The sequence below is a fragment of the Pygocentrus nattereri genome, chromosome 4 (genome assembly GCF_015220715.1).
Source record: "Pygocentrus nattereri isolate fPygNat1 chromosome 4, fPygNat1.pri, whole genome shotgun sequence".
NCBI classification, from domain to species: Eukaryota; Metazoa; Chordata; class Actinopteri; order Characiformes; family Serrasalmidae; genus Pygocentrus; species Pygocentrus nattereri.
In genome coordinates, this window is record NC_051214.1 from 2,248,319 (window position 1) to 2,260,818 (window position 12,500).

At 45.0% G+C, this 12,500-nt stretch overlaps 1 protein-coding gene across 20 annotated transcripts in view; it reads right to left on the reverse strand.

The window, feature by feature from the left end:
• ptprk (protein tyrosine phosphatase receptor type K) overlaps positions 1–12,500 on the reverse strand; it is a 216,360-nt gene that overhangs the window by 103,732 nt on the left and 100,128 nt on the right. For all 20 annotated transcript variants that reach the window (XM_037537657.1, XM_037537658.1, XM_037537669.1 and 17 more), the window contains 2 exons: positions 11,215–11,330; positions 3,806–3,980 (listed from right to left, as the gene is read on the reverse strand). In XM_037537657.1, the coding sequence (XP_037393554.1) occupies positions 3,806–3,980; positions 11,215–11,330 (291 nt within the window). The remainder of the gene's footprint in view (positions 1–3,805; positions 3,981–11,214; positions 11,331–12,500) is intronic.

Sequence of the window (12,500 nt, forward strand, 5' to 3'; positions counted from 1 at the left end):
TATTACACTAAACACTAATATTGAAACTAAAATCTAAACTAAACCTATTAGACTAAAAACTAAAACTAGATAAAAACTAAACTAAAACTATTACACTAAAAACTAAAATTACAACTGAGATGAAATAAAAAACATTACAGTAAAAACTAAGAGTGAAAACTAAACAAACTAAACTGTTATACTAAAAACTGAAACAAACTAAATCACTGCACCCTTAAAAAATAACAGAAACTGAACTGAAATCAAAAACCAAAATGAAAAAAAAAAAAAACTTAGGAAATTTTTAAAACCATAACGACCTGCTTTAGAACTGCACTCGGCAGTAGAGATCATGGCAATGCCAACAACACCAAGGCAGGACAGGAAGCCAACCTCTAAACACAGACCTAAGAGATGATGTCCTAGGAGGAAAGGCAGCACAGAGGCGGTCAGTAAGGGAACGTTCCCGCAACTCCAAACCACGGAGGCGGAAATTCAAACTTCTAGCATTTTCAGTGTACATGTAACTAATTACATGACAATACAACCGCTCATCACTGCTGTCGGAACAAAACCTTGCATTTTGTCGTTTCTCAGTTTTTGCCAGAATTTGAAAACGCCTGTTGTTCCTTACATTGTGTGTAAATTTCATGACGAATGGAACGAAATGAAACGACCCAAAATGACTTGGAAAGACGTCTGGTTCCATTGACTTCCATTAAAACTGAGGCAGGTTTTTCCCTTCTCCTGAAAAGTTACCGTTTTAGAGATACGAGCTTTTGTTCCGACAGCGGCGATATGCATATGAGCGATTAGATGGAATTAGTCCAGCAAAACGACAACAGCCACAGCTCTGGTGAGGCTCAGGGATAATCTGGGAGAGCATCAGCTCCGATTTTCGCTTCCACTCGTCTGACGGAGCCGGAGGAGAGCGATCAGCGAGAGTTTGTCTTGGAAACTACAGCCACAAGCAGCGCCTGTCAATAAAGTTTATTTCCAACAAGTGAGCTTTGTGGGCGGAGAGGGGTGTAATGTCATTACCCACAACCGCAGGCAAAAGCACTCAAATCTCACCACAAACTGTGTTTATGCCTCCCTCCATCCCTCCATCTCTCCATCTCTCCCTCTCTCGCTCCGCGGGCGCTCGGAGACGGAGCGCAGATCAATAGTCCCTTCAGTGAAAGAATTCGCTATTGAAATTCTCATTTGTTACACAGCTTTTCCCCCCAAAACAGCCGGGAGGGCCCCGTGTCACGTCGCGTTAGAGAGACTAACCGCTAATAAAGTGCTAGCCTGAGGTCACGGGCGACAAGACGGGCCTCAGTGCCAGCTCCCATTAGGCCGCGCTCGCATCTGTGGCCCAAAAATTTCCGCTAAAATTAGCGTCTTTTGGATCCTTGTAGCAGGATGTCAGCTAGGGAGTGTGGCGCAGAAGCCCAGCCTGTCACCACCGCTCGCCTTCAAACCCCACACTAACACCAGGGTACGGCTGCCGCGGGACAGAGCCGAGCACAAGATTGGCTTTACAGTTGTTTAAGTAAACAAAGTCGGGCCGTTAGCCAGAAAGACACTGGAGTTCGGTTGGGGGGCGGCGGATGGGGTGATGGGGCAGGGAGTGGGGGGTGTTAATTCACTTACCCATCCGCTAATGTTATCGCCAAGCTCATCCGTCCAAGCTGTGCCAGTGTCTCACCCCCCACGGTAAGTTTAGCATGAATTCCATTCAGCGCGATTTGGCTGCATTTGAATAAACAGATGCTAGCTGTAGCTGTTAGCCGTCGCTACTCGTTGATTGGGGGCGCTGCATTTTGAAGCACTGGGTTTGCCATCGGAATAACGCCCGAACTGAACAGGCGAGAAAGGCAGCGAGGAGAGGAACAAACAGGAAACCGGAATAAACAGACGTCGCCGATCAGATCCCTGCATCAAGAAGCGCAAAGTGACCCAAATTAAACAGCGTTTGAGCGGTTAGCTTCACAAGTGCGTCCGAACTTTTTTGGGGGTGGGGAGTGGGGCCGATTCAGTTCTGCTAAGGTTCGATAACAATGCAGCACTGTGAGAGAGTTTTAGGCGTCTAAGCACATTTTTAACCAGTTTCCCTCAGCAGTGAGTTTATCACAATACACATTAGAATAAAGTCGTATTCATAATTCAGATAAACAGAAAAACAATAAACAGTAACAAGAATTTCTCGGGTCCATATTTTTCCTGGACACCTTCACAGCCGCCACAGAGACTCGTTAATATCATCAATTACATCATGAGCTCAATTTACTGAGCACTGATTGGTCAAACCAGGAGCTGCTGTTTAACTACATATAATACTGGGCTTCCTCGAGGAGGAGCGGCTTGGAGATGGGTCAACACACACACTGACGTCCAGAACATCACTGTTTATTATATATAAATAATATATATATATATATAATCATTATTAATTGTCACGATTGGCCCCTCCCAGTCCTGTACGTGTTTGTTTGGTGTAGTCCACGTGCTTCTTTGTTTTGGTATCAAAAACAAAGTATCGGCCTGCAGTTTTTAGCTGTCGCTGATCACTGACCGCTGCACTCGCTGCTCACATATCTGAACAAACAGCGCGAGACTGGTCACTCAAACAGGCTAGAAAGTCAGTGTGGACATAAACTGGACTTTGGTGGGGTGAGCGTGCAGAGGCGCTAAGCTAACCCATCCAAAAAGATGAAGATTAAGATTAATTGACCCTTATTAGTCCCACAAACGGGGAAATTCCACCTCCGCATTTAACCCATCCGTGAAGTGAAACACCACATACACACTAGTGAACACACACACACTAGGGGGCAGTGAGCACTCTTGCCCGGAGCGGTGGGCAGCCCAATCCACGGCGCCCGGGGAGCAGGTGGGGGTTAGGTGTCTTGCTCAAGGACACCTCAGTCATGGACTGTCGGCTCTGGGGATCGAACCGGCGACCTTCCGGTCACAGGGCCGGTTCCCTAACCTCCAAAGTAAACCAGTAAAACTATATCCGAGCTTCCGGTTTACAGGTGTTTAAGACTTAAGTTTAGCTTTTGGGGGTGTAGGGTTGCCTGCTAGCTATTGCTAATGCTACTCACTGTTCAGGGAATTGGTTTATAAAGCACTGTGTTTGGACAGAGAGGCTAAAGTGCTAATAGCATAACAGTTGCTTGAGTACAAAAACAGTCAGTGTGTTACTCAGCATGGGGTCGGTGGGGATTTGGGGGGGTCGGGTGGGACTAATATCCGCTAACCATGCCTGCTAACGCTAGCATCCCTAAACATGGCAGGCTTTCACCCCTGAGGGAAGTTCATCACGAATTCCATTTAGTGGTTTGGCTGGATTTGAATAAACAGATGCTAGCCGTAGCCGTTAGCCGTCGCTAATCGCTGATCAGGGAATTGCGTTTAGAGGCGCCTGGATATTCTGGACAGAGCAGCAGAAGCGCTCGCCGTCAACAGCAATATCTGAGCAATTAATCCACCATCAGGAATGCTAATCTGTGTGCAAATCTTAGCGTATAATCCAGGAAGTCATATGCCGGGGTGTTGATGAGGATTATCAGATCAAATCGATCTTCATAACGAGGGGGATGATGGGTAAAAACACACGTCTCACGTTGTGCTTGATGAACCAGCCCAGCACACAAGACTGTAATGTAATGATGCACCAGTATAAATGACACACTGCTGGAATACATGGGCTGATTTGGAGGCACATCGGTCAGGCAGCCGGTCAGTCAGTGAGCTGACCAACAAAAAAACAGGCAAATAAAAAAAAAAAACAACAGGTTCAATTAAAGGCATAAACAGATAAAAAGGCCCAGCCCACCTCTGACGATGAGCGCGGCGAAGTTGGACACGCCGGAGCCCCGCTCCGATTGGGTGACGCATCGGTACAGATCCTGATCCTGATTGGTCACTTCTTTGAGGCGGAACGAAGCGGCGAACTTCCTGTGGTTGATGTTCTTCTTCTCGGCCACGGGGATGTCCTCGCCGTTGCGCTTCTGTGAGGAGACACGACAGGAGACGGGCTCACACACACGGCCGCGTGCAAAAGTTTGTGCACCCCCGGTCCGATTCCACGCGGTTGCCCGTGTTCTGAGTGTGAATAAGTAAACACGCCCTCTACAGAGACACATTTTAATACACAACTACTTTTTATTTGCTGAATTTGACACACGGGTGGGGGGGGGGTTGGGGTGGGGCAATAAGATATAATAAAAATCATCTGTGCACATTTCAAGTTTTATTTTCTTTCAATAAAAATGAAAAACAAAACCTGCGAGACATGGAATTCGACCAATGTTGCACATGACCGCACGTATGTCGAGCTGTTCTTCGGGTTTCTGGACAGACCACACTGCTACAGTTTGTGGAACATTGTGTTTTATTAGATCAAACAGCTGAAAAGAAAAACACCAGCTTTTCTGAGTTTCTTCTGGCAGATAAATGTTACACCAGAACTTCATACCTCTGAAAAGGTAATGTGCGTTACAGTTTCCCTGTAATGAGATTTTAATTAGTAATAAAGACTTTTAAAAACGTCATTCTGAATCATTCCTACTGGTCCATTCATCATGAAATGTCTGCACAATGTAAAGGACAGCTGGAATTTTCAAATGGTGTAAAATACACAAATATATTTGATAAAAGAGTGAAGTAATTTCTCCACTAAGCATTAAGCCCTAAAACCGAGGGAACCCATCCAGCAGCTATTCTGATATTCTATTGTGAAGCGCTCTCCACTGACACGTTCCACAGGACTAGGCGTGCACTGAAAACAAAAGATTCAGTCATCCTGTCCAACCAGAGCAGGTGGTGACGATGGGTTTGGTAAGACTGAAGGCATTTTAATCTCACACCTACACTAGAACATCCTTGTATCTACACTCACTGTCCACTTTATCGGCTCCACTGACCACACAGTTTCTCTCTGTAGTTCTACAGTTACAGACTGTAGTCCATCTGTTTCTCTGATACTCTGTTACCCTGTTCTTCAGTGGTCAGGACCCCCATGGACCCTCACAGAGCAGGGGTGGCAGGTCATTCTCAGCAGTGACACTGACGTGGTGGTGGTGGTGCGTTAGTGTGTGTTGTGCTGGTCTGAGTGGATCAGACACAGCAGTGCTGCTGGAGTTTTTAAACACCTCAGTGTCGCTGCTGGACTGAGAACCAAAATCATCCAGCCTACAGTGTCCTGTGACCACTGATTAAGTGAATTTAAGAAGGATGTATGTGTCTGATCCACTCAGACCAGCGCAACACACACTAACACACCACCACCATCGTCAGTGTTACTGCAGTGCTGAGAATGATCCACCACCCAAACAGTACCTGCTCTGTGAGGGTCCATGGGGGTCCTGACCACTGAAGAACAGGGTAACAGAGTATCAGAGAAGCAGATGGACCACAGTCTGGAACTGTAGAACTAGAGTAGTTACAGTAAGTGGAGGTCTGCTCGTCGCAAAATCTTGACGCAACGTAAAGAGCGACTGGCATTTTCAAAGCATGTTAAACAACAAAGAAAAACAGAGGTTTTGCTTTTGCAATGGTGTGAAATTCCTCTATAATGAGGATCGTCGGAAAGCGGAATGTTGCTCGGCCAGGCGACGCTGCCAGACGTTTAGAATTACAGACGAACAGCAAACAGTGCAAACTCTGTCCAGTCCATGTTTATAGAGGACAGTGAGTCATGCAGTGTCAGAAACCACATAATCAAGCCCATTAGAGACTGAACACCTCCACACACGGGTGCTAACTGGTGGGGTATAAGCTTTCACTGCTTGTTAGCCACATTAGCCTTGCGGCTCCAGCACTTCAGACAGCAAACGTGTCTTGGCCGATTGACTACGTTTACTGAAAGGGAGGAAACCGGCAGGATTTGATTTCTCACCAAACTATTGCTTTAACAGTAATGGAGTAAAAGGCTCAGTATCCATGCTGTTGTGTTCTCATTTGGAGCTTGTTGTCGGGGTATTTTTATCGCTAAGCTCTGCGCGGTGTCAGGTCGTGTCAGACACATGCAGTCATTAAGCCTAAGCTGATGTAAACTTCTAGCAGAATTTCATTGGCTGTTGAGCTGGGTTTTGACACACCGGCCTAAAAAAAGTCTCGGAGAACGTTGTCATATACAGGGATGTAGTTGGTGGGGGGTGGGGGGGGGGGGGGGGGGGTCGCTGAGGGGGGGCTGTAGCAACCCCAGATTTTGGGATTGTTTAAGCGCAGCTGCTATAATAATTCAAGAATAATAATTCGAGCCTATTAAAAGACCTGTGTGTGTTTTAGGCTTGAATTTGTATTTTATGTTGAGGCACCAAAATGAAAATCCCCGGCCGAAAACTGAAATTTAAAGCCTTTTTTTTTTTGGAACAAACATACGGGCACTGTGCCAATCCTCCATATCTCCCTTTTCTGACATCATCTGAAATTACCAGCTGCCTTTTACATCGTGTTAAAATTTCATGATCAATGGCCCAATGAAAATGAGCTAAACTGACTTGGAACAAATAAGTTCTCAGTTAACTTCCACTAAAAGTTAAGAACATTTCATCTCCTGTAAACGTACTTTCTCAGACATAAAACCTAAGAAATAAAAGACTTCATGAAAATGTGGCTCCTGACAACCACCTGGAAGAGCTGGTAGCCCCCAAAACTGCCCCCATCAGATAAACAGCACTGAAAGCTTTGATCTCTGAGAGAGAGGAGAACATCAAGCTGCTCCAGATCTGAAAACATCCACAGGTGTTTCTGTCCATCCTTCCACTGTGAGAAGACCACTCAGCGCTGTGGGTCTGAAAGGACGTGTAGCTGATCAAGAAGAACCTCACTGAGAAAAGGAGACGGACACATCGAACAAAGAAGCTGGATGGACTGACCGCCCCAGAGTCCAGACCTCAGCACCACTGAACGGGTTTGATTAGTTCAGAAAATGAACCAACTTCTCAGACTGAGCTCTGGAGGCGTGTCTGCAGGTTCTCTGAGGAGCTGGAAGTGATGCTCCTGAGAAGAAGCTGGAAAGAAGGTGAAGAGGGACTCGTTTAGCCGTTGTGTGGTTTTCTGACGCTGAGTAATGTACGAGTTGTCCTCGGTCTCTGATTTCTGAGCAGCGCCGCTCAGACTGCACTGTTACGCTGCTAATAGCGAGTTAATATCCGATATTAATGAAGCAGGACAGATCAGTGTCACAGCTAATCAGCATCGCTTCAAACACAAGCGCAGTATATAATTCATTATCTCTTTGCTGCTGACATCTCTCATTAGCCAACGACTCTCTGAAGACGATCAGACGAGCGGAAAAGAGGCCGCGCTCGTTTCTCTGGTCCTTTTTTTTTTTTTTTTCTCACGTTTTCGCCTCTCCGTTTCTCTCTGCCTCACACTTTAACTGCCCTGTCAGGACAGACAAGCCTCTACTCCTCTCTCTCCGGCTCGCTCTCTCTGTCTCTGTGCATCTCAATCACTCCTCCTCCTCTCTCGCGCTCTCTCCATCCTTTCCCTCCTTCAGCCTCAGCTGTTATCAGCTCATCACGGAGCAACAGGAGGGCCACACACAGTTATCATTATCAGCACAGAGCTGAGAATCCTACAGCTCACCGAAGACCTCTCTCTCTCTCTCTCTCTCTCTCTCTCTCTCTCTCTACACTCCTCCACCTCTCTCTATATACACTAAATGGCCTAAAGTATATGGACGCCTCTCCTTGTGAGTTCAGGTGTTTCAGACACACCCATTGCTAACAGATGGATCAAACTGAGCACAAAGCCTTGCAGTCTCCATAGACAAACACTGGCTGTAGAGGGTCGAACTGATGAGCTCAGGGACTTGGTGTGATGGCCCACTAAGGTCCCCACATGTAACATCAACATGGGTTGTGTGTGATAGGTATTGGAGTGTGCTGGGGATTTCATGTAGTTTAATGCAGTTTTTAAATGTAGTTTAATGTGCGCCACATAAGTATAGAAATACACTGTTATTTATACTGTGTATGCATTTTGTATACTAATGTATAAACGTGGACTAGACTATCTGGAACCTTTCTAGGGGGTAAACCAGAAGTACTCAGAGAGCTATATGAATAATGTGTAACATTACTGTTTTTATACCTAATATTGAAATATTATTTTGTGTGTTGGGAACGTGCTGTGAAATGGGAAACAGCGTTATTAAGCTATATTATATTAAGCTAAATGTAATCTGTTAGTTACTGTTGGTGGAGAAGGTACCTTGTGGATTGTTTATGGTTTCATCCATGTTGTTAAAAGTGGCCATGTTGCCCTGTTTTGGGGAAAAAAGGTGGTTTTGCCTGGCCAGAACCTTGTGTCCCTGTAAGGGGTAATAAATGTTTAAACTGACTCCTTGTTGTGCTCCTTTGCTTTCGGTCACACCCTGACACATGGGTCTGTCATAGGACACCACAAGCCAGTTTGTGCTATTTCTGTCCAGCTAGATCTGCCCCAGACAACTGTAAGTGCTATTACTGCTGTGAAAAGGAGCAACAACAGCTCAGTCACAAAGCGAATCCTCTGTTGCATCATTCACTACAGGGTTCCAGATTGCCGCAGGAAGAGACATCAATCCAAGAAAAGCTTCATGAAATGGGTTTCCATGGCCGAGCAGCTGCACGCAAGCCTAAGATCCCGATGTGCAATGCCAAGCGTCAGCTGGAGTGGTGTAAAGCACCACCATTGGAAATGTAGTTTTTTTTAATTCGGTGGATCCCAGGAGAACGTTACCTACTGGAATGCACAGTGCCAACAGTAAAGTTTGGATGAGGAGGGATAATGGGCTGGGGCTGTTTTAATGCAACAGCATACAAAGACAAAAGGTTTGTTTGGCACTACAGTGCCCTTGTGCCCCATGCATGGGTGGTTGGGGTGGGCGTAACACTCCATATTACTGCCGAAGGTTTTATAATGGGATGTAACTCATGCATTTAAATGCAAGAGTAAATGGAAAAAGGGAGAAGAGAGAGAAGTAAAACATGACAGAGACCGAAGATATGCAGTTATAGTGTGCGTGTATGTGTGTGTGTGTGTGTGTGTGTGTCTCTCTCTCTCTGTTTTTATTTAACCCCCCCCCCCCCCCCCCCCCCCCCCCCGTCTCTCACAGGTTCAGGTCTAATGAGGAGTATCCTCTTCTCTCTTCTCTGATTACTGTATGTGGTTATTTATGCCGCTGCTGACCGTTAATATGATTTATACACAAATGATGCAAGAAATGTGAAATCAAACTAAAAAACAGAAGGAAAAAGAAAAATCACAATATTTTTTAAATATTAAATATTAAATATAAATTACCGTTCCCAACTAACAGCCCATTTAGAGGAATTCAGTGTGAAGTTTCCCCTCAACCCCATAAACACATTAATGCACTAACCCACTACACACATGATATATCTGATCCATCTGTTTTAAATGCTTTGTCCCCAACAAGTGGGTTTGGGCAACCAGCGCGGCCTCAAGTCACAATAAGAAAACCTTGTATTTCTGAACTGGTAACGTTACAGGAGAAAAATGTAAATTGGTTCATTATCTGCATGTACTGGTCTTTTAATTTTTGTAAATATGAATAAAACTGTGATATATTGGCAATATACTGACCGGTGTCTGCTCTAAGTACGTGTTACTGCACAGTTTTGATGCCACTGCTGTTTGGAAAACCTTCAGTAACACACACTCAGAAATAAAGGTACTAAACGGTCACTGCGATATCCCCCCTCCTCCCACTGGGGTGGTTCTCTCAAGGCTCCACCCCTCCTGTCAGGGAACATAACAGAACCATAATCCACTGAAATGATGTTCTACGCTGTGCTGACTCCACACACCCCGCCTCGCCTCGCCTCCAGGCTTTTACTCTACTGCTCTGTTTTAAAACATTCGGTTATGAAAAGGAACAAATACCAACTTTTCACCTGGAGGAACTGAACCCACTGCTGGAGCTTTGAGGCAGCATTTACACTGTTTGTACCTTGATGAACGAAAAATGAACCTTCATTTCTAACAGTGCAGGTGTTTCCAAACTTCTGACCGCTCCTGTACTCCTCACGCTAAGTAAGTCCACAGTCATTTGCACAGATGTTCAGGCCTGAGGAGTTTGCTTCACACTGGCGTGTGTGTCCTGCAGTCTAAGCTGTGTGTGTGTGTGTGTGTGTGTGTGTGTGTGTGTGAGAGAGAGAAAGTGCTTTGATCGTGCGTTTGCTCTGCACTCCCACATCAAACACTCGGCGTGTCCGACACGGCCGGGGAGGAGCTGCGGCTCGGCTTTATTTGAAATTGAAAAACGTCCATCGCAGGATTTTATTAAAGCTCGGCTCAGGTGCACTCGGGGTTTATTCCATTTCCAGTCCACGTTCCGGCTGCTGGTCAGACGGGTCAGACTGTTAACCCCTTCCGAACTACAGCGCAACACAGACGTATGAAAATAAGCGCCCGTTTTAAATTAAAAGCCACCCATTTTATCATTAAAAAAAAAAAAGAACGAAGTTTTATGTAGAACGCAGGGATATGGGGAGTGGGGGTGGGGGGGTGCAGGGCGGGTGGGCTGTGAGGGGTGGCAGCAGCCCTGATTTCAGAGCAGCATCTAAGACAGGGGTAACAACCCAAACGTTAAGACCCATTTTGTCCTTTCAATATAAATCAAACCACTTTTGGAGCCACAACATTTCATGTCTATTTTACCATCTGGGCTGTAAAGGTGTGGCTGTGGGTGCTGATACACTAGAATAGACTAAAAATATAAACTAAACTAAAACTCAGACGGACTTTGCTCTGCTTTAGTCTTTTCTCGCATCTCCAGCAGGAAACTTTTCCTCTAAACTAGATCAGTTTCTTGTAAAACGTCTCTCAATGTTCGTCTTTTTACGAGGCTGAAGTCGCTTCTCATTCTCCAGCTTCTTGTTCAAATTCCCCCGTTCCACCTTAAACGGCGCCTGAGTCGCCAGAATGTAACTACTGCACCATTTAAGGTGGAACGAGAGAATTCATACAAGAAACTGAGTTTAGCTTCGCGACCTTTTGCTGTTTGCCTTAGAACCACTGTAGAACCTTTGAGGGAACATTTACACTGTTTGAACCTCAATGAACGAAAAATGGACCTGAGCAGAACCTTCATTTCTAACCGTTTAACAGCAAAGGAACCTTTATTGGCACTACGCAGAACCATTTCACCATGTAAAGAGCAATACTAAGGAACCCTTGAGGAACCATCATTTTGTAGGAGAGGCTCAGCGGATTAGGTCAGCGTACCTGTAGCCAGAGCTTGTTGTTGACGGCGTCTCGGACGGTGGCGATGCACTGGAAGGTGGCGTTCTGACCGGCGTTGACCTCCACGTCCCCCAAACGCAGAAAATGAGGAGATTTATCTGCACAAACACAGTTTAATTACATTACAACACCAACGGTTATCACAATTACTCACAGGGACACAGTCATTAATCATAATCATGCTTTATTTTATGATAATGTGATACAGTAAAATTCAGCTCAGGTGAGTTCAGAATAGCTTTAGACTGTGAGGTCCAGCATCACTAAAGCATCAGAACAGTAGAAGTGAACAACGGAAACAGTAAAAGGTAAAAAGAAGCTACATAAATAATAACCATATTAATCATTATATCACAATATTAATATTATTATTATCATTCTTTATCTGATCTTTTATTATAAATATTTAGCAGAAGAAAAATTAATAAAAATAATAATAATAATAATAACAATAATAAGTAGTAGAAATAGAAGAAGAATGCATTTTATTTATAATTCATAATCTATAATTTGTTAAATTAGAGTTTGTCAGTTTCTGGTTGCGGATTAAACGTATCAGGAAACCAGCTGGAGTGACTATAAACACTAATCAGTCCATTCGTCTCCAGATTATCGATGTTCGTCTTAAATCTCTCTCTTTGCCGTTTCGTAGCTACTAGCTGGGCGAGACTGTAGTCTGTGTTGCTATGGTGACCAGCCGTCTGCGCTGATCTTCAGGGTTAAAGGGTGAATCAGCAGTTCTACATTAACTCCAGCGTTTAAGACCATTTACTGTTAAACTGTGTTGAAGGATCAGCAGAGCTTTATTTTACTGTAGAGGAGGATTATTTCATTATTACCTACTGATCTGATTCCGCCGAGGAGCCGTGACAGGGCAGTAACAGAGCCGCAGGTTGCCGACCCCTGGTTTAGGCTTTAATTACACCTTTAAACTGTTATTGACAGCCACGATGATGATTGAGCGACGGCTCTTTTGCACCTGCTGCATGTTTTCTCCCAAATTTGTAACACTGAAAACGCGTTTTCATTGAGAAGCTGTGAAATGCAGCAGACACGGCTTCACGGAGCTGCCGTGTCTTGTCTTCAAGAGTGCAGTGCCCTTGCTGACTGTGCGGTACGTGTGAGGTGTGCTGTGTTACTGCAGTAGATCAGAGGGATTATAATCCAGTTAAACACCCACACTAATCCCACTCGGCTGTGGATTAGGGGCTTAATTACCAAAACCTGCTGTATTATTCCAGAGAGATCCCCTCACAGCTCAACACAGC